The sequence below is a fragment of the Parasteatoda tepidariorum genome, chromosome 1, assembly GCF_982258835.1.
Source record: "Parasteatoda tepidariorum strain Cologne lab strain chromosome 1, Ptep-v5.0, whole genome shotgun sequence".
Lineage (NCBI taxonomy): Eukaryota > Metazoa > Arthropoda > Arachnida > Araneae > Theridiidae > Parasteatoda > Parasteatoda tepidariorum.
The window spans coordinates 40330972-40355240 of record NC_141755.1 but is presented as its reverse complement, the minus strand read 5'-3'; the positions used below and the strand labels follow the sequence as shown (position 1 = coordinate 40355240).

General features: G+C 28.0%; 1 protein-coding gene across 1 annotated transcript in view; it reads right to left on the bottom strand.

The window, feature by feature from the left end:
* The window catches only part of LOC107452389 (zonadhesin), a 93312-nt gene that overhangs the window by 20366 nt on the left and 48677 nt on the right, over positions 1-24269 (bottom strand). Inside the window, exons 20-24 of the mRNA XM_087153610.1 lie at positions 21463-21642; positions 19850-20035; positions 18819-19004; positions 16088-16133; positions 8284-8325 (exon numbers count right to left, since the gene is read on the bottom strand). Coding sequence (XP_087009736.1) covers positions 8284-8325; positions 16088-16133; positions 18819-19004; positions 19850-20035; positions 21463-21642 — 640 coding nt within the window. The remainder of the gene's footprint in view (positions 1-8283; positions 8326-16087; positions 16134-18818; positions 19005-19849; positions 20036-21462; positions 21643-24269) is intronic.

Sequence of the window (24269 nt, the reverse complement as noted above, 5' to 3'; positions counted from 1 at the left end):
GACAAGCTGTACTAAATCATAAAATTTTGTTGAATCCTGAAGAATATATTTATGCTAAAGTAATAGTTAAGAATCCTTTGAATACTAACGTAATTTTTGAACCAAGAATAGACTATAAAAATATTGAAATATATTCTTCAATACATAATTTAGAACAAGTTAAAAATTTTCATGGATTCTATAACAAAAATAATAAATACTATGCTTGTAATATTTTTCTTAAAAATAAATCTGAAGAGACTTTACATTTAAATAAAGGACAAGCTATCGGCAAAATGTATCCTATAGATACTATCCAAGATTATGACTATTCAAAATTAAATTTAAATGATTCTATTGCCAATAATCAAGAACTAGACCAAACTAAAAGACAGGAATTTTTAAATTTAATTGTACCAGCAAAAGATATTGTGGACTTAAGAAAAAGGGAATTGAAAGAAGATGATTTCAAAATCTTTAAAGACACTCGGGCACACAGATAAAGTAATACCTGAAATTTCTTTTATTCATGATTATCCTATTCGAACTTTGCCATTTCCTGTGCCTCAAGCTCTTCAACAAGAGACACTTAAGCAATTGCATGAAATGGTCGAAGCAGGATTGATCGAAAGGAGTGCAACACAGTGGTCTTGCCCAATGCTTTTGGTTAAGAAAAAGAATACTAATGACCCCAAACAAAAACAAAAATTTAGATTAGCTTTAGACCTACGATTAATTAACAGCATTGTTAAACATTCGGCTTACCCACTTCCTAAGATTCAAAATATTATTCTAAATTTATCTAATTATAAATTCTTTTCATCATATGATCTTCCTAGTGCTTTTTGGCAATTGAATCTCCCTGAAGAATACCAAGATAAGCTAGCATTTACAACCCCTTGGGGAACTTTTAAAAATAAAAGATTAGTTTTTGGCTTAAAAACAGCTTCTGCAACTTTTCAGGCCCTTATGGATTCAATAATTGAGGAAACTCGACTAGAGGGAATTTTCGCGTATCAAGATGATATAGTCATTGCAAGTAATTCTTTTGAGGAAACTGTAGAAAAACTAAAGGTTCTCATTTCTGTTTTAACTAAATATAATATAACTCTATCACCAAGTAAATGTACATTTCACCTTCAAGAAATTGATTATTTAGGATTTAAAATATCAGAACAAAAAGTTTTACCAATTGAATCAAACATCATTAAAATTACATCTTTTCCTATTCCAAAAACTAAAAGACAACTTAAGAAATTCATTGGTGTTTGTGGATATTATAGAAATTTAATACCATGTTATGCTAAGCAAATTCAACCGCTAATTGATTTGACCTCTCCTAAGGTTAAATTCAAATGGACTCAAGAACATCAGAATGTTTTTAATTCTCTACAAGAGGTATTTTTCAATAAACCATTTATAAGACTCCCACAATGGGATAAAGATTTTATTTTGAATACAGATGGTTCAAATTTTGCTATTTCTGGTGTACTTTTACAGGAATTTGATGGTAAACTGTCTCCTGTGTCATATTTTTCCAAAACACTTAAAAATGCAGAAAGAAAGTACCCTGCCATCAAAATCGAATTAATGTCTATAGTAAAATCAGTTTTGGCTTTTAAACATTATCTGTATAATAGACATTTTATTATTTTATCTGATAGTAAACCCCTTAAACATTATAAGAAAACTTCTTCTCCCATGGACTTAACAACTAGATCAGGGGTAGGCAACGCGGCGCCCGCGATTTTTAATGCGCCCTCGCTGGACTAATGTAAATGTATGATAGCCAGAGCGATTTACTTAACTCTTGTCAAACGGCGATATACAGCAAGTAGTCAGTTGAGTTTAGGATTGTGCATGATTATCTGTAAAATATGCGCCCTCGGTGATTTTCAAATTTAGTATTGCGCCCTTAAGAACAAACAGGTTGCCGACCCCTGAACTAGATGGTTAATTCAGTTAAGCGAATATTCTTTTACTTTTAAGCACATTTCTGGAGTTAAAAATGTTTTGGCAGATTATTTTAGTAGATTAGAACAAGAACCTCCCCAACAAGATATATGTAGTAATCCTCAATTACTTCAAATAAATGATGAAATATTTCCTTTTATTGAGAATGCAAATGATGAACAAAATTATGTAAATAATACCAATGTAAACAAAGACCCCCTTTTGGAAATTTCTAATCATACATTCTTAATTGAACAAAAATTGGATAAAAATATCAAGAAAATTTACATTAATATTGAAAATAAACAATTCACTAAATCCAATCAACATTACTTTATTGATTCTGACACCAAATTATTAATGTATGTGCACATGGAAAATGATTGAGAATTTCCAGTCATTGTTGTTCCTAAATCCTTAATATCTAAAGTTCTTGCAATAATTCATCTTCCACATTTTGGAATTAAGAAAACTTACCAATTTTTAAAATGTAGATATTTTTGGTATGGTATGTATTCAGATACAGAAAATTTCTTTAAATCTTGCCCCAAATGTATGGAAAATAAACATCATAGAATACCTCACGCTCCTTTACAAAATAATTTTATTCCCAAAAGACCATCTGAATTTGTTTCTTTAGACATAGTAGGACCTTTTTCTAATCAACAATATATTTTAACTCTTATTGATCATTTCAGCAAACATTTAGAACTTTTTACATTAACAAAAATTACTACCGAAGCTGTCACTGATTGTCTTTTTGCATATATTTGCACTTATGGCAGACCTGATATGATCTTAACAGATTTAGGTACTCAATTTACATCAGAAATATTTGAATATTTTTCAAAATCATTAGGAATTAAAATGAATCACACTACTTGTGCACATCCTGCCGCTAATTCTGTTAGTGAACGGATTAATACCAGCATAAAATCAACAATAAATTCTTTAATGAAAGATGGCATAAATTTTAAAAATGCAGCAAGAATTCATAAAAACTTGCATAATGGTGCTAAGCATAGCACAACTGGATTTTCACCTAATGTAATACATTTCGGTCGAAATTTGTCATTAATTTTTGATACTTATAATCCCGATATTCAAGTACAACAAATAGATAAAGGTCATTATTTGGATAAAATTCTTTCGGATTTAAATAAAATATATGATAAAACTTATGAAAATATTGCAGACGCCCAATGTAAACAAAACAAAAGTAATAATGAAAAATCGAAACTCAGATGCTTAAAACCTAATGATATTGTGTATATTAAATCAAGGGATAAATATAACAAAAAGTTTTCTGGTCCTTACAAGGTTATTAAAAAGCATACTGATGTAACATATTCAATTCAAATGTTAGATAATCATCATGGTAGGATTTTTAAAATACATATTGATAGATTATTTTTAATGAATAAAAGAAAGGAACATTTAAATGATAACGATAATGTCTCTAGGAATAATGATAATTATAAATCTCATTACAATTTAAGGAATAGAATCGTTTAGAAATTTTTTGATTTTGTGAATGTAAGATATATGATTTTTCGAGTCTTTCCTGTTGTAAAGGCAATAACATTTTGTTTACAAATATAAAGTAAAACATTTTTTTTCCATTCATATAAATATCTTTTTATTTCAAGTGTATTTTCAATTTATATATTTACTATTTTTGCATTTCAAGTATACATTTTTATTTGGTTTTCATATGTGATAATGAGAACAGACTTAAACAAGCTGCAATCACAGTAAAGTTTTGGTGTAAAGATATTTTGTGCAGTTAAAATATGAAGAACTGCATAATTGATTAAATGTTCAAGCAATATAAATATTTACATGAAAGAAATTGTTTACTCTAAGAACTCATCAAATTTTTATATTTCAATCTTTAACCCTTATGCACAATGGATGCTGACACAAAGCATTCTTGGATTAGTTGGTAAATAATGAAATTTTTTTTGAAGTATTTTATAATATATGTAATTCATAAATAATACTTGTATTTATATATATAATTGAATTTCAACCACTTGCTCACATTTAACAAGTACTATAGTACATTATAAATAAGTTTGATATCTATATTGATTAAACTATCTCATTGTTGCTGTTGTTTTGCATGGAGGCATCTGTGCGGAATGATTTATGGTGATTTTCTTTATTAGGGCCCAGGTAATTAAATTCATTAAGTGACATAGAGATAAAAATTTTTATTACAATGTAAATAAACATATGAATAATTAATTCAATGGTAATAATGTTACAACAATAATTTTTATTAACAATATTGGACATGTTACTCAGTCCTAATTTTTTTAAATGTGAATTGAAATAAGATAATTTATTTATACTTTCCTGTGCATAAGAAAAGGGTTATTTAACACAAGTAATACACACCAAAATACTACTTTTTGATTTAAATACTTTTTACTGTGAAATACTAATGCAACTTTTTGTGAATTTTTTTAAACTGAGCTATTCTATACTATTTAATAATTGTTCAAAATAAAGATAAGAATTCTTTTTGCTGAGTATAAATTTTTAGATGAACATAATAAAATGTTCAGATTTTTTTTTCATGCTGAAATATATAAGTTTGAAATAATGGAGGCAAACAAAACTGAAGTAAATTATTTTTCTCAAGAAAAGGACTTGTACAAAAAGGAAGAAATAATAATATTGTAAGTTTGCTCTTCTCTCTGAGTTGAGAGAAATTAAAAATATCCTGGCCAGGTCATGACAATGCTCAGCAAGTGTAGCATTTTAAATACTCAGCAAATTTTTCATGTATAGCTCAGAACATTTACATATGAGATTTAGTAACTTGAGTGTTAAAAGTATATCTTAGAACTACAACTGTATGTTCTAAAATTTTTTGAATAATAATTTTACTTTGATATTTAATTATACATAAGTGTATATTTCATATTTTGTTCCTTGAATATATTATGTTTCAATGCATAAAAATTTTTCTTTTGTAATATGGGGGAGATCCAATTTAAAAAAAAAAAAAAAAAAAATATATGTATATATTTTTTTTCTGTGTCCAGCGGGGATATATGTGATGCCAGAATTTGGCATTACATATTTATTTCCTATCTTTTTAAAATATCCTTCATTACTTAAGCTTATTTTTATTAATAGAATTATTTTTAAAATAAATAAAAAAACTTAATCTTTTTAAACGAACATAAAATATTTATTTCTTCTCTTCCAGATCAATGTAACGGATACTTTCTTTTTATTTCATTATTATGCAGACATATTACTTCACTGTCGCCTCTAATCGAAAACAAAAATCTATTTATAACTTTTTATTCTAATTTTCCAACGGCTAAATGTTTCGGTTGCATGGTTATAATAATTCACATAAATTTGTTGGCGACTCGTGATCGCCAAGGTGTTCTTTTAAACCCATGTGGATATGCTAGTTGGCTTTGTTTTTGGCTATGATATATTATGATAAATCGCCAAATTTTGGATCTTCTACCCATACTCTTTCTCTGTCCGTTGAGAATAAATATATTGACTTTTAATTTCTAAATTGGTGAGGCTGGGACCCCTCTTGGGGGCCTCCCAGTCTCAATTTTCTAACGGTCAGAAATGTTGTTCTGGCTTTATGATCTCTCAATAGAGAGTATTATTATTTCATCCCTTTAAGGGATTTCTTATTTAGGATGAAAATGTGGCCACTCGAAATCTTAAATTATGCTTAATAAAATCTAAATTTACATTCAACGATTTGTACATTATTTCCTGGAAACGTTATTGTTTTATTCATTCAATATTGGCCCGAATGAACATTCATATATACCACTATCAACTATACGGCTAATGACGGGGAAGCAAAGCCTTCCCTCACATTGTGTTTTAAATTTTTTAAGAAGTCTTAAACTCAGTGCTATCGAAAATTTAACGGAGTAATTTGAACATTATCAAGTGGGATTGCAGGAGGCTTCAAACGAGTTTATTTCAGTACTATTACAATTAAAATCGTCAGTTGCATTTTTACATAGTGTATTTAGATTTTAATTGCGTTTCCACGCATAGCAAAATCCAGATCACTGATTTTAAAATCAATGCAAAGAAACCATAAACTGTTTTTCAAATCATTATTCTATTCTAGGAAATATTAACATAAAAATATTTTATTTAACAGGTAGTAATTTAGTCCAACCAATTTAGTTGCATTCAATAGTTTTAAGAATAAATTCATAATATCTTCACATGATATTTAATGTAACTAAATCGAGGATCATGTATTCTGCGATTTACATTATACAGTTAGAACAGATTTCTTTGTGATTAATTAAGGTAATGATTTAAACATTGCTTATAATAATCTAATAATAAATGAGTTAAAATATTTTTAAACTAGCAGCTTTTTAAAGAAAAGTTAAATCATTGAAGACATTTAGTGTTTTAAGTGAAGGAATTGTTTGAAATATTTTTCTATTTATAATCTTGTGATATATGTATGTCCTGGATCTAAGAAATTGGTTACACTGTTGGAAATTTCTCGGAGAAAATGGTTAAATAACAATTCATTCAATTGTTTTTTTTATTCTATGCAAACAAAACTGTCAAACAACCATGAATAAGATGGTATTCAAATTGTTAACTGTGAGGAAACCAGTTTATTAACTGCCTTCACCTATTATGGTTAAACGACTAGAAATTTATCAAATTAACTGGGCAACCCTAATGAAACCATTTTGTTCCTTGCAAGTGGGTATATATTATAGCCGAGAGGGGTAATCCACCAATCTCATGACTAACAAAACCCAGTTCAAGTCTCATCATTGACGCCACATTATTTCCTCCATCCCTTTCAATACAGGAAGAGGACCCTTGTCAATTTAAGATACACTGAAAAATTTTTTATCCTAAAAGTACGTCAAATTAATCGGCAGCTCTCTATCCCTCTAATTACCGGTAAGTTTACAGGAAAGAAAACTTTTACCTTTGCTGTTTTTAAACCGCTTACAGGTAGTATGGTAATGAAACCATGAATACAAGACTATAAGACTTTTTGGCCATTTATCACTAGCATGGTTTCAAAACCGTAGAAAGGAATTCATCTGTACATTGGAGCTAGGTCTTTCGTTAGATAATGGTCATGGGAGAGTGAAGGACACTAGCAGCTCTTCATAAGCTGAAGAGAATGGAGGAAATATTGTAGTGTCAACGCGGGAACTCAAACCTCCTTCTGTTGGATTACCCTGAATAACTTTTGATCTAATGATCGCATTTTCACTTTCTAGTACTCAATCCTAATGTCTCGAGGAGTATTTTAAAATGCCAGATACTTAAAATTTGATTTCTCAGGAACTACTCGAACGATTTTACTCAAATTTTCCATTTTTCAGCATAATTTCTGATATTTTTCAAAATGATGCAAAAAATTTTACAATTTTTTTCAACTATTCTTAAATAAAATAATAAAAAGATTATAAATATTTTCTAAAAGTTATTTTTTGTATGGGATTATCTTAGGATAAAAGAATTTTCTGATTGTGTGCAAAAAATTTTCAATTCTTTTAAAAAATTCTCGAGATACAGCGGAAAACGCAAAAAGTAAAATTAACATTAAGGGGTCCAGAGTTTGAAGTGCTCTCCAGATTAAACTATTGGGAACATATTTCCCAGATTGCAGCTACCCCCTATAATTTTGGGATCAGAAATCTGAAAATTTTTTCTCAGAGATAACGGTTTGAATGCCATCTTATTTATCGTGTTTTCACTATTTTATTCCAATATGGAAAAATAATGATTAAATAATTTGTTATTTAACCATTTATTCAGAGAGATTTCTTACAGTATAATAGATTTAATTCGCAAGGATCAAAATGAGTAATAATAAATATATTGTATGTTGTCTAACTCAAAATAGTGGTTAAAAATATTTTATACCGATCTTTAAAGACAAAATAATACAAAAGCTGTTTGTTCTTAATCTATTGAACTTCTTTTGATAAAATTTTGATAGTAAAGAAGTCTTTCAAGTTTCTATACTTCGAAAAGTATAGATGATTAATTATTTTTTCCAGAGAGAAAGAAAAAATTTTGCAAAAAACTGACCACAAAATAGTCTAACAACTAGATTTTAAATACCTGATCAATTAACATCCTTATAAAACTAGTGTGCTAATATTTAGAATAAAATTTTATGGAAAGGTTTAGAGTTGAAGCGAAAAAAGGTATTAATATTGACCACAAAATAATCTATTGCTTGATTTTAAATTCACTATTTGAAACTGATATGAAGTTAATGTAATCATATTTAAAATGGAATAATGTTTTATTGAAAGTTTTAGAGATTCATAGAAAAAAAAAGTTTCTTACCTTACAGGTGAAGTTTTAAACGTATTCTGATTGATATGAGAATATTAATAGCGCGATCTTTTAAGTAATCAGACTTACGCTGAACACTCATTAAGAAATCGAGTATAAACACAGCTGATCAAAAGTTGCGTATCATTAGTACATCATTATTGAACGCACAAAAACCGGAATTTTAAGTGAAAGATAAAAATCTCAGTGACGAAATAAGTGACACATGAATCAAAGTTTTGAAATATAGATTTTTTATTCTTCAGTTTACTAACTAGTTTACTAACTATTTTACTAACTAGTTTGTATAAAACAACGATTATATTGAAACGATAATTATTATATCTATACGATTGATTCTATAAAAATATTGCTTAATTTGGGTGACATTTTTAAATAACCAAAATAAAGTTTTTAAACTAAAAATCAGTTTTTCTTTTACTTTTTCTTTTCTTTTTTTTTTAGAAATTCAAAGAAAACAAATGGATTTTTAAATTTTTAATAATTTTCATCTTTAATCTCAAAATTCATCAAAAAAGTGGAAAAATTGATACTTTTACACTGAAATATACATATAAATATAGTACGAAATGTATGGTCAAAACAACCAGAATACAGCACAATTTGCCATTTTTGGAATTTTTTACCGAAACGCTTTGGTAATTATTTTAGAAGATTAGCAAGAAATAAGATCTTATAATATTCTTTAAAATTTAGTAAATGCGATAAAATTTAATAATTTTATCATAATACCTTAAAGCTTGACATAAAAATCATTTATTCTTTTGGAATTACTTTTCAGTTTTTTTATTTTTTAATAAAAGTACGGAAATAAGAACTATAACATTGAAAACAAGAATATCTGGTATACCGTTACGGATAAACTACCAAATGAAGGATCTAAGTACCATAATTTTGGTTTTTTTTATTCCCAGAATGTCATTAGCATTCGCGACGGTAATTTTACCAGATTTCTTTTTGACTTGTAATAATAAATTAATTACCGTAATTAATTCATATTATTGTCATATCTTTCTGTTTTTCTTTCAGATACATTTTTAAATAAATAAGTTTTATGTGTAAAACATATTTCTCGAAAACTCCTCTTTTAATTGTTTTTATTTTAAATTTTAAATACTGTGGTACATTTAATTGAAAATAAAGGCTTTATTTAGATTGTTGTTTGTAATTTACCGGCGTTCGAAATATCTATTTTGTCTCATTTGTGTTATAATGTTTGTTGATAATTAGAAATTATTTGGATACGTGTTTGTTCTAAAATAAGTTGTAAAGGACGTGTCCAAACTTGACTTTGAAATAAAAGTCATTTTATTTCAAACTATTCATGTTATTCAATATTCATGACTTTGAAATAAAAGCTGACTTTATGAATTAAGCCTTAATAGGATGACTAATCATTATCATCCGTGTAAAGTTTTCATAAAGCGACGGAATTGAGGCTCTACTATTATGTCTTATATTTTTCTAATACAGTGAAAAAAACATAGATGCCTAGGTGACATCATTTTTGTAGTTGTGGTAAAGTAGAATTCTTTACGGTGCATGTAGTCACTTTTTGTATTTACTTTTTTACTCTTACAGTTACTTCTGATTATTTATTATGCCTTGATCGTTTGTTTACTGATAATTCCCATTTTCCAGAGCTTTTAAAGTAGGTTGTATAGGTTGTAATATCATAGTTGGAAGAAAGATCTACTATTTTAGTAATATATTGGTTCGAAAGCATGATCTCGAATAAGCTAATTAATTAGTACAGATGATATATTAAGTTACAAAACCACACACAAAAACATACTTTATCTGATTAAATATGTCTTTTTTTCGACGGATTCGGATTTATGATCCCTAAAATATTGGTCAGGAGAGTGCTCTAAAGTCTTGACTCATTAAGGTACACGACTACTTTCACCCAATTTTAACTGAAATATCATTTCTCTATTTTTCATATAAAATAAAACTATGAGTCTTTCTCTTTCCAAAACTGTTTTAATTTAGTTTCTACGTCAAATAGAGCAGAAGTTATGATGATTTAAAAAAAAAACACAACTATTTTGATTTTGAGCAACCGGGAATATGAAAGCAAATACGGAAGTAAACTTTTTCTCTAGTTTCGTTTTCGAATTTCTGCCTAAGACATAAGATAAGTTTTAAAATTTTAGAAAAGAATCTGACAACCATATTTCTTCTTTTGTACAATATTTTATACGAGCAAATCCAGCTTGACTAGCTGTAAACGTTTCATTCTGGTTGTTTAATTTTGATTGCGCTCTTATTCTTATGCTTTATTATTATCATTATTTTTGTTAATTTTCGGTAATTATATTATTTTTTTGTTAATTTGTTTCGTTTATCGCTTCTTTTATATTTTTCTCTTAAGTTGAATTTTTTAATTGTTTCATTTACTATTTTTGAAGCTCAAATGGCCAGAACTTCCTCATAGACACGTAAACAAAAGTTTTATGGAACCAGATTTAGGAAAGAAAATGCTGTTTCCTCGGATATAGTTACTCCTTCAACTATGAGTGTGAGAGAATTGAGCCTTCAAAAGGACAATATTAATAATTCTAAATTGTTTACTGGTAATAGAATTATTTAAATTGATATAATCAAGACTGTATTTTCAGAGCTCTGTTGTCCTACATGTTTTTCGACTGTCATTAGTTTGATTGAAGATAGAAGATATGGATTTAGTTCGCACTTCTCTATAAACTGTCAACTGTGTGATTTTGTTAAATGATTTGATTCCTCTAAAAGTAAACAAAGTGGCTGAAATTAATTGCAGATTTGTTTATAGTTTGAGGCAAATTGAAAGAGTATTTTGCGTTTTTCACCAAATCTGGAGAACGTTTGAAGCGAATTAAATAATTTTTGCTCACAAGCATAAAATTCTTTTTTTCCGTAGATAATTCCATGCAAAAAGTAAATTTTAGTAAATTTATATTATTTTTTTATTATTATTTTATTTTATTAAATAACAGTTGAAAAAGTTTTGATTTGTAAGGTATACAATTTTATACGCCATATTAAAGCGTGTAATTTTACAAGGCAAAATACTTAATTTGGGCGATATTGGTTGAATAGTTTCTGAATTATCTTTGGAAAAAAGAATAATATAGCTGTGCGTAACAATTTTTCAGTTCGCTTAAAATAACCACGTGATATGGCAAAATGCGCAAAAAGTAAAATTAAGATTGAGGGGTCCGAACATTGGATCGCTCTCCTGATCAAACTATGGGCACCAAATTTCCCTGATTGCGGCAACCCCCTATATTTTGGGGAAAAAATATGTTTATTCAGAGAAAGTGCGTTTTTGTATCTGTTTTCGTAACTTAAAATATCATCTGCACTTACCATATTTGAGGTCAGACTCTCGAGCCATTAAAATTGAGTCCTAGAACGTGAAAATTCAAAAATTAGATCAAAAGTTATTCAAGGTGGTCCGATTTCTTACTCATTTACTTTTCATATTAGCAGTTTCAATAACGCAAAAAGCAACGGAATAATTAAGTCTTCGTAAATATTTTTTTTATATACTGAAGTCTCTGGAACATACATAAGCAATAAATAATCTAAATGTTGAGTTTCTTACGTTTACAAATTAGTTTTTACAAACAGATTTTGCAACTAAGATTCTCAACTGGTTTAATCTGAATGTATAAAGCTGCTTTTCCTTAAAAGTATTGGGAGAAAAGGAAACTATAGTTTTGAAGTGAGGGAATATTTTTTTTTTTATGATTATATACGTTTTGTTTAAAAATCGTGCATGTTATTGTTAAGATAAAATAAAAGTGTAGAATATATGTTTATTATGTTTTAAAGAATAATATGATCACAGTTGCTTATAATAACACAAAAATGAGTAAAAATGGTGTATTTGACAAATTGTGGAACACAAAAATTGTGTAGTACCGTATATTACACAAAATTGCACCTAAGCAAACTTAAAACATTATCTTAATGCATTTGCAACATTTCTTTTTCACCTGCGTTAATTGAAAATTCGAAGTTGTCCTTTAATCGATTCAAGAACAAATTAAATAAGGAATTTTAATTTTTTTTACACTTTTACTATAACTGGATCATTGAATAATTTCATAGTTTTTTTCTTCTTTTCAGCAGTAATATGCATTTTATGTAACGAAAAATATGCATATTTATTACAAAAATGTGTATCACTGTACGTTTACTATTCTAGACGAAATAAATTATTATGAAAATATCTTAAGCATATCTGAATTGCAATAACAAACAAATTCTGCAATTTTCTTACATGTTTTTTTATTATTTGTGTGTAATATTTATCTCGAATTATTTTAAGGTTTTCCTTTAAATAATTCGATCCTGTTGTTGTAGTTTATTTATGTCGCACTAGCACTGCACAGTTGGCTATTGGCGTCTGTCAGGGAAACATGCCTGAGGATGATCCGAAGACATGCCATCACAATTTTGATCTTCTGCAGAGGGGATGGCACCTGCACACGAAGTCGAGCACTTTAAGACAGAACAGTTTAAGAAGGACCAAAGCCACACACTCTCGGTCCCTACACAGACTAATCCAAGTGGTCACCCACCAGCACACTGACCGCTTGATTTCGGTGATCTGTCAGGAACCGTGTCTTAACGATCAGTCCACTGAGAGACAGTTTAATCCTGATTAAAAGTAGAATGAAAATTTACATTTTTTCCATTAGTTAGAGCTTTTGCGAGTTACTTAATAATTATATAATTTTAAGTATGATTTTAAAATTATTTTGCTGTATTTATAGAGTAAACTATTTGAATTAATTTTTTCTATTATAAGCATGTAATTTAAATACGTTATTACTAAAATTTAGTTTTTCTTTTGGCAAAATTAATTGTATACTCATTCCATTTTAGACGATCCCACTAGATAAAGGGTAAAAGGGGGAAAAGTTTCTTTTTTCTCATACTACACAAAATTCCGGACTAAAGTACGATAAAAAAAGCACCAACATTTAGGAAGCAAGTACTTTTTACGGCAACATATTACGAAACAAAAAGTCTGGAATAACGAAATTTTTACAGTAATAATTACTGTAAAATCACCGAATCAAAGTAATTAAATAAATGTTACTGTAGAAATGATGGTATAATATTTTACTGCAAAGCAAGAATTTATGTATGATGCATCAAAAGATATGGAACTTTATACCATAATTTAATGAAAAATATCACAGTGCACATGTTTACATCACTTCTTTTATGTGATTTTTTATTTTTCGATTTATTATAATTTCATATAAATATTTTATTATACTTTCAATTTTAATTCAATTATTCAAGTATTAAAATGTTTGCTAGGTCTATTTCGTTAAATTCAAAATATTTTTGCAATCTACATAATAAAGGTTAAACATTAGTTATTTCAAGGTCGTTTATACGATAGAGTTGTGCTAACATGAACTGTTAATTTTTTTATTAGTCTCACAGAATAGGTATAAAATAAAATAACGTGTGCTAGTACAACAGTGTTATAATTATTATTACTAATTCAATTAAAAATACATCATTTTGTACTCACGATAATTATTACAAATCTTTGAGTAATCTCTAAAGTCTTTAATCGGGTAACGCGATCTGCGTGGTTAATGCACTTTCTTTTATTCTGCCATTATTTGTTGTTTAATCAGGCATGTTACTGTTAAATTTTGAAAATAAAAGCTCGTAACGAAATTAAAATGTTATGCAAGAAAGAGGAGTTTTAAAATATACAACAATTGCAGGATCACGAAAAGCATTAATATTACAATTGAATGACATCCAATATTTCAAAAATGAATAGAATTGTAAGTATCATTAAGCAATTGAAATGAATTTTTAGAGCATCTGCAGTATATGTAGATATTTTATACATTTTCATTTCTTCAAATTATTAAGGCATTATTAGTTGAATTTAGCGAAAAAAGCTTCAAGAGATTATTTTTTAGGCTAAAAGCGATGGTGTATATAATATATATATATATATATATATATATATATATATATATATATATATATATATATATATATATATATATATATATATATATATATATATATATATATATATATATATATATATAGGACCATCACTTTTCAAAATATTGATATATATATATATTATATATATATCAATATATTATATATATATATATATATATATATATATATATATATATATATATATATATATATATTATATATATAAAGGACCATCACTTTTAAAAATATTGACAAAGATTCTGACTAAAAACAAATTGCTTATCACTTTTACATTTTAGAATGTAAGAAAGATTATATATTTTGCAGGCTATTTCATAAATGTCACGTCATAAATCATGGTTACAGGACAATCATATAGACCTCCAGTTAATTATTACTTATTATTATTACGTTCAAGAAAAATAAATACTGATAAAACTATTGCACTGTAAGGTGATGATATTTAAAAAAAACAGCCTAACTCTGGATACTAAAACCAAACTCTGACAGAATTTAAACTTTTCATTTATTAATTTTTCGGCTTGGTGATTTGACGGTTACTATTGAAAAAAATTATATTTCTTATTCAACACATTTAGAAACAAGTACAAAAGAGAAAAGTATACATAATTAAAAAAAATATTTTATGGTCTGCTCTAAGGTAGCTTAATAAAGTTACCTTCAATTATCTAATTTTATTGCATATTATAAAACAATATTTTATTGATAACTACTACAAAATCATTACCAAGCGTTAAGTATTTATAGTTAAAATAGTATTATTTTTAACTTTATTGTTAAAAAAATTATTTAATAATGTAATAAATATTATTAAAAAATAATATTTATTACATTCCGCCTTCATTTTCATTCAGATTACTTACTTCATGCATAAAACAGCCTAAACTGGAAATCTGTCAATCGTTAGATTTATTTATTTTATATTTTTATTGAATTTTGTAATTCTTAGATCGTAAGTTGAAAAAAAGAAAAATCGAAATATTTAAACTGAACTAAACACAAAAAAAATCAACTCACATTTTTTCCATAATTTATTTTTAAAATTGAGAGCCATACTTTTCTCGGTAATTATGCAATTTCAAAATTTATTTTTTAATCACTAATTTCTGCTGTAATATTTGCGCTAACATTGTACTGCATAAAATTTTGCTTCAGACACAAATCTTGTATATGTAATACCTTGTAAATATGTTCAATATCAAAACAATGAAAAGGATTACGTGATTTTTACTTGGGAGATAGAGCCAGTTACATTTTAAAACTATTTTAACCTTAATATTTTTTTATTGTCTTTAGTGTGAAAAAGAGAAAAACATATCGAAAATTTAATCTAATTATAAAATTTTTTATCTGATATTTTATAGAAATTGAAACGAACTAAATTTTGAAATTATTTCAAACTTAAAAATTTACTGTATTTGTTATTAAACAAATTACTAGAAATTGAGTCGAATTATCACGTTTTAATATAAAATTATTAGACAGACTGGTGAAATTAGACAGACCGTGCACACAATTATTAAATTTGGAATTCAAATAATTAATTTAATTTAAATTTTTTAAACTTCTCTTGGATATGAATTTCAAAACTTTTAAATTAATCTACGCAAATTAAACTATTAAAGTATTAAAATAAATTATACTAATGATATTTTCGGAAAAAAATGAATCACAGAGACTTTAAATTTAGTTTTATTTTATTTCATGATACATATTAATTTTTTTATTTGCATGCTTCTCCTATAAACAGCTTCTGCAATGATAATAATTCACTTATTAATATCAGTCAAACCATTTGGAATCAGAACTAGAATCTTCATCAGCATTTTTACATGAGCCTGAAAATTAAAAAAAAAATGATACAGAATTTACGTAAATATATATGCATTTTAGTTATTTTTATTAGATAAAGCTTATGATTATTATTGTTATTACTCTTATTCTCAAGCTTATTATTTTAAAGGGTTGCTTTACACAGAAGAAACTTTTTGAATGCTATATCCTCAATTTTAATAAATAGGAATTATAGAGAGAAAAATATTTTATTTCACTCTATTTGGAAAAGAAAATTCTATTAAAATCATCTTATTGTGTAAAAAAACATAACTTTGATTACTGGAACTAAAATATATGGTATTTAAACTATTCATTTCTCAATTGTTCCGTTCGTATGAAAATGGTTTAAAGAAAATTATAGTTCTTAAAATTATGGTTTTTATTAAATTACATATAGTATAAAATGCAAAATGAAAAAGTAAATCTAACCGAATAAATGGTTTTCGTGCTATGCTTTAAGGTATCAAAATAAAATTTAATAAAATTGTGAAATTTTACCAATTCTACCAAATTGTATCACCAACATATATGGCAGTACTTTTACTTTCGTTACTTGTAGTGCCGGTACAAGTAAAAAGTACATACTTTTACTTGTACTCCGTTACTTTTTTAAATTTAGTACTTTTACTTGTACTTTCGTAACTTTTTAGGGAAAAAGTACAAGTATTATTAACGGAAATATCGAATGAAATCGTTACTTTTTTCAAAAATTCGGTAAGCTTTCTAAAATGAAAGAAGAATCTCTAAGAAATAATCTTCAATAGTACCGTTAAGTTTTGGGCGTTGGAATGAATAAATGCCCATATGAATACTGTTATCACCGCAAGGGATGGAATTTTTTTTTGAAGGGGACATGCTTTTTTTCCTCTTAGAAAATAGTTTTGTTTAAATGACAAATTAACTGTATCTTTGATGTCTTATTGACGCAAAGATACTTTGACTTATTTTGGCATTTGCTACTCCTCCAAAAATTAACCGTAAGGAAGTAAAGAAAAAAAACGTTGCTTCTCTTTTTAATCGCGGAGACCTGGTCTAATGCGCATAAATTGAGATTCCTTATTTATGAATCTTTGCTTTAAGAAGATTTCATCTTTTTTGAAAAAAAAGTAAGTAATATTTTAATATCTAATAATTTTCTATTTATAAAATAACATTTTATAACTATTTGAAACATTTTTCATTCATTTAAATAAGTTAAGTAAAAATTTTGTTAACAATGTGTGCGCATTGGATGCCTTTTTAAAATAATTTAAATAACTAATTTCATATTGCTATTATTACAAAAAATTTTGGCACAAGTTTTACATTTTTTAACGTTAAAGTATTAAATTATAAAAACAATGCTTTATTTAATGGAAATGTAGTATGCATTAAAAAAAATCTAAAATATTATAATTTTTTTTTATTTTGTAACAATGTTGGATTTTGTTATTACGTTTTACCATTCTCTTTTTGAACTCACTAATAATACATTTTTGTCTTAAAACATTTTTTACTGAATACATTTTTACCTAGTACATTTTTTATTGAAATTATGTTTATGCTCGACCTTGTCAAACAGCACCCAGTCCAGTCTCTAAGAACTTCAGAACTATTTGTGCTATTGAAAACCATTATAATTACTGTTTTAACTCTTGAAAACTCGTAGGTATTAATTTAGCCGCTGATACTAAAATTCGTTTACAAATTTTAATTATTCCGTTAGGCAGAAATGTTCGGAAAATGATTTTCTCGCACGACTTCAGCATTAGCCATTGTTACAAAAAAAATTGTAGACTGTTCTGTTTCAATTTTTACTGCACATCAATTATTTTTTACTAGCTCAAAGATCACAAAGCTATCTGAAACCCGGTCATTGCTTTGTTTATGTTTGTGCTTTTAAAACGCGCTACTATAGAGTAAAACAATTTTAAATCATTATTTTGTAATCTGGCAATCTTTCTGCAAAAACATTTTTAAATCATTCTTGAAAAATTTCCGTCCATGTAAGTTGATCTGATTTCGCTACTCGCTTTATAGTAAATGTTTACTGTTTTCTCCTTTTATTTTATTTTATTTTCTGTTTTTACATGTTATTTTTACTTTTTGCGTTCTATTTTATTTGTTGTAATGTTTATAAAAAAATTTTTTGAGTTCTCCTCACACTATTGTACTAATATATTTTGCTTTGGCTTTATTGATACAATATCAGAAAGCACTCTGTTTTACGGATATAATCGTGTGGGCTGATGAAAAGATTATATCTTTTTTTCCAAATTTTTTTCCGGTTTTTTAAATAAAATTTTATCCCCTTTTTTTTAACTGTTGTTTGTTATTTTTTACTTATTACTTATTATTTCCCCCTTTTTCCATATATCTTTAATTTTTCTTTGTTTTGTTCTTCATTTTGAACCTATATATATATATATATATATATATATATATATATATATATATATATATATATATATATATATACGCAAATCAAGAACCAACAACAAAAGGTAAACAAAAGTTGCAGTAACCCGAAAGTGACATTATTGAATCTATCATTGAAGTATAAAATGACTACCAGAAATGGAATTTTTTCTCTTGCTTAAGTCAGTCTTTTTCTAGTAACTCTTCCATTTTAAAAATAAAATGGTATTGTAAACAATAAATCAATTTAAAAATTTCAAAACTATATAAATAAATCAATATTGTCTTACGTTTTGGACATTTTTTTGGGCATATACATTCACCCCTATCATTTCTAACTAATCCCTTTCGACAGAAACAACCTTTGACGCACTGCTTAGTGCAGACTTGATCTTTTCCTAAGTTGTCACAAGTTTCGGGACATGCAGAACCGCATTCATTATAAACTTCGTGTTTACCGCAAGTATTTGATTTAGCTAAAAAAATGAGAAAATTAATATATCAAGAAATAGAAAAATTACATTTCTTAGAAACTAATAAAAATTACATAATAAAGCTAAATATAATCTAAGTTTCAATTTTCTGAACATTAATACAGAAATATTTCTTTAAATCTAAGCACAATCACAGATTTAAATAACATAGAAAATGTTTTCAACTATAATCTTACATTTAAACATGGCATATTAAATATAAATTTTTTTTCGCACTTCGTGTACACAAATCGTTGCAAAATAAGAGCATTGTAGAAGTAAAGATCCGAAATTCCATTCAATTTTCGAAAATGAAACATATCTTTTAAACAGTTTGAAATTTTAAATATTTAATTCAACATTTATCATTGCTTTTCGATAGCTTATTTTTCCTTAAAAATATTCAGAACTTTCAAAATAAAAACAACGTAGTCATATTTGATTATGTGTTTTTCTGTTATGATTTTTAGTATATTATTTTTCTATTATGTTATGTTTTTTATTATATTAAATTTTTATTATATCATGATTTTTATTATGTTATATATGTTCTGTGTTATTTTTTAATGTTTCAGATTCGACCCAGAAAGCTTATCATAATTGTAAATAACATTTTACATATGCTTGCCTCTTACAACTGACACATACATTATTTTATCTTCGTTGCCACTAGCAAAAAAAAAGCGAATTTAACTTTTTTCCGAGATTATATAGAAATTAACTTCAATAAAACTAAGATTCACACATAAGATTCGAGTACACAAAGACAATTACCTCACACACTACAATAAAAATAAGATTCTACAAAAAAAAAAAAATTAAGTTTGAAAAGTTTAAAACTGTCTTACGTTTTGGACATTTTTTTGGGTGTACACATTTACCCTTCTCATTTCTAACTAATCCTTTTCGACAGAAACAACCTTCGACACACTGTGCAGTGCAGACTTGATCTTTTCCTAAGTTGGCACAAGTTTTGGGACATGCAGAACCGCATTCAGTATAAACTTCGTGTTTACCACAAGTCTTAGATGGTGCTGAAAAAACAAGTTTAGAGAAATAATATAACAAAAAAAAAGAAATAATATATTTTTTGCAGAAATATTCTCCTAAGCCTAAACACACTTACAGATTTAAATAAAATTCAAAGGATTTCGAAATTCAGCATTTAAACATAGCGAATCAAATATAAATTAATTTTCCAAATTAGTAGCCATTAAAAGTTACAAACTAAGCTGTTTGTTGAAAACATTTCCGACATTCTATTCAATGGTTAGAAATTAAGCAGATGTTTTAAACAATTTGAAATTTTTAAATATTTAGTTCAACATTTATAGTTATTTTCCGAAAGCTTAGTTTTTCGTGAAAAATATATAGAATTTTCAAATAAAAAAACAAATATATTCATATTTGATTATGTGTTTTTTTAAGTTACGATTCTTATTATGTTAAGTTTTTTTATTAAGTTATGTTTTTTATTATGTTACGTTTTTTATTATGTTATATTTCCATGTGTTTATTTTCTGAAGTTTCAGTTTAGTTCCAGAAAGCTTATCACACTTGTTAATAATATCTTACAGATATTTGCCTTGAAACTGACAAACATATTATTTTTCTTTTTTGCCGCCTGCAAAGAAATGAATTACACCTTTTTCCGAGATTATAATGAAACTAACTATAATAAAAATAAGTTTCACTTGTAGCGTATCCATCACTACAAAATTACAACTACAATTCACTAGTATATAAGACATGTTAACTCGACTCTATGTCGGGGTACCTTTTCATAGATGACGGTTGACATGGTCGAATACTCCTCATCCCCACATTGGTGACCTTCGGACGTGATGTGAACACGCCTACCTTGGCAAAAACGCCCACTTTGATCTGGATACGCCTACATCGGCAGTAACGTCTACTTCGTTGGATGGTCCACATTGAACAGTTGACTTGCTACTTGTGACTGCATCATTATCCACCTCCTCACGCAGTTGCTACTCAGTCTCATCTCGATCACACACAACGTTGGCTTGCATACACTCGACTGCTAACGGCAACACAGGAGCGACTACAACCGTGAAGTTAATACACCTCTCACATTCAGCACTCAAAAAAATACGGTGATCTTAATACAGCTCTCCCGGCTTCGCACAAAACAGCAATGAATCAACTAGTGGCATCCATTCATCGAATTCTATCATAGCTATAATTCTAGTGGGAGAGTACTGTAGCGTATCTATCACTACAAAATTACAACTACAATTCACTAGTATATAAGACATGTTAACTCGACTCTATGTCGGGGTACCTTTTCATAGATGACGGTTGACATGGTCGAATGCTCCTCATCCCCACGCACTCATAATATTCGAGTACACCATATTAATTAATTCGAAAACTGCAATAAAAATTAGATTCTACAATAAATTATGTATTAAATTTTAAACCTTTAAAACTGTCTTACGTTTTGGACATTTTTCTGGATGTACACATTCACCCTTGTCATTTCTAACTAATCCTTCTTCACAAAAACAACCCTTGACACATCGGAAAGAGCAAACTTGACCTTTTCCTAAGTTAGCACAAGTTTTGGGACATGCGGAGCCGCAATAATCGTAAACTTCGTGTTTACCACAAGATGGTGCTGAGAAAACAAGTTTAGAGAATCAATGTGACATTAAATAAATAATATATTATTTTAGAGGATATCAAAAAGGACAAAATGAAGCTAAATGCAATTTTCTGCTTTTTTATGCAGAAATATTTTCCAAATTATAAATAGAATCACGGATTTAAATAACTGGAAAATAATTTTCAGATATAAATTTTAAGCATGGCACATCAAAAAGGAATTAATTTTCTATAATTAAATTCCATTGAAAGTTACAAAATAAGATGTTTGTTAAAAGAGTAAAAGTACAATCAATTTGCTTAATTTAATGTTGGGACACTAAACATATTTTTTTTTAAAGTAGAAATTTATAAATATGCTCTAAGTTCTTAAGGTTTGTATACTCCCACAGTCCCACAATAATGCACATATCAACATTGTCTCCGACACACGCAAGTCAAATGTGGCGTCGATTCTACGTTTTCCCACTTGCCTGGATTCGAAAACAGTTTTTTTTTTACTACGATTAATCTTATGTGATGTAATTTCATAATTATTTCATATGAACCAAGACGCGGTACAGGTATTTATTTTTAGTAAAAAAAGTTAATCAATGACAACAAAACTACTTTATGAGTTATTAAAAAAATTTTTTCGTTATCCTATCTCTTCTTTTCAACAAAGTATGCAAAACTTGAAGCAAAACGAAAAACAGATTTATTATTATTTTTTTTAATTTTATATATTTATTTTTTTAAGTTTGAAGATATATCCATGAGGTTTATCACAATTGCTATGAATATCCAGCACATTTTCGCCACTTACCACTAACACGTGTTTACATTATTTCTGTGTCCATAAGCATGCAGCAAATTCAACCTTTTTTCAGTGCTTAGATAGAAATAGTTTACTTTTACAGTCTAAGGCAGCTACCCAGGCTGTTGTCATAAACCGTGATTCAGGTACTTGAACCAAGACTGTTTCAGAAATTAGAGATAATTTGATTTTTCTCGAGAATGCCAACAAAATTATTATGTTCCAGTGGATCCCTTCGCATGTGGGAATCAATGTCAATGAAAAGGCAGACCAACTAGCCAAGAAAGTGACACTCGAACCACAATGTAATAAACCGATTCCACCAGACTCCCTTCAGAACAATTTTTTCGAGAAACTTATGACCGACCTAAAGCTCAACCGAGCGGTAAATCCTCCGGAAAACCCTGGGCTAACATCCAAAACAGTTGGAAGAAATTTTGTCACAGTCCTCGCAAGAAGGCTGTGGCAAACTTCAGACTCTCAGCAGGCCATGACTGCTTGGCAGGGCACCTCAGCAGAATAGGTATCCTTCCATCCAGCGAGAGCGAAATCGGTAATTCGGGAATCGTGAACTCAGACTACTTGTTTGTATACCCTTTATCAAACAATCTCAAGAGTGGGGTTATCTCTGTAAACTTTACTGGGATGCCACAGATCACACGAGCTCTCTGTAAAGACTACTCCTCATTCTTCACTGTATACCCAAGACAAATTTTATGATGGTTTTTCTTTGATGGGCCAACATGAATATGATGGTAACCATCATGAATTTCCATCAAAAACCATCATATTTTATGATGGTACCAACAAGACTGACCATCACCTCATATTAGGAATTGGAACAAATTTATGTTGGACCAACATGAACAAAACCACCATGGTATGATGGTATTTTCCGATAGTCCAACAAATAAATCCATCAAGAACCAACATGGTTTGATGGTAGTTTTCGATAGCCCAACAAAAAAATTAATCAGGAACCAACATATGTTGTTGGTCTCAACTTATATTCCATCAAAAACCATCTTAATTCCTGATGGTACCTACAAGACTGACCATCACCTCATATTAGGAATTGGAACAAATTTTTGTTGGGCCAACATAGACAAAACCAACATAGTTTGATGGTGTTTTTCAATGGTCCAACAAAAAATCCATTAAGAACCAACATAGTTTGATGGTATTTTTTGATGGTCCAACAAAAAAATTTATCAGGAACCAACATATTTTGATGGTATTTTTCAATGGTCCAACAAAAAAAAATCCATCAAAAACCAACATGGCTTGACGGTATTTTTTGATGGTCCAACAAAAAAATTTATCAGGAACCAACTTATTTTGATGGTATTTTTTTCAATGGTCCAACAAAAAAAAAAATCCATCAAAAACCAACATGGTTTGATGGTATTTTTTGATGGTCCAACAAAAAAATTTATCAGGAACCAACATATTTTGATGGTATTTTTCAATGGTCCAACAAAAAAAAATCCATCAAAAGCCAACATGGTTTGATGGTACTTTTCAATAACCCAACAAAAAATATCCATCAAAAACCAATGTGGTTTGATGGTATTTTTTGATGGTCCAACACAAAAAATAATCAGGAACCAACTTATTTTGTTGGTTACCAACTTACATTCCATCAAAAACCAGCTTAATTTCTGCTGCCACCATCAAGACTGACCATCACCCCATGTTAGAAAACCTACGTGTGTTGATGGTTTCCAACTTAATGTCACAAAAAACCATTTTATTCTTTGGTACCATCAAGATAGACCATCACTTCATATTAGAATTTGGAACAACCTATGTTGAACAAATATGAGCTAATCCAACTTTGCTCC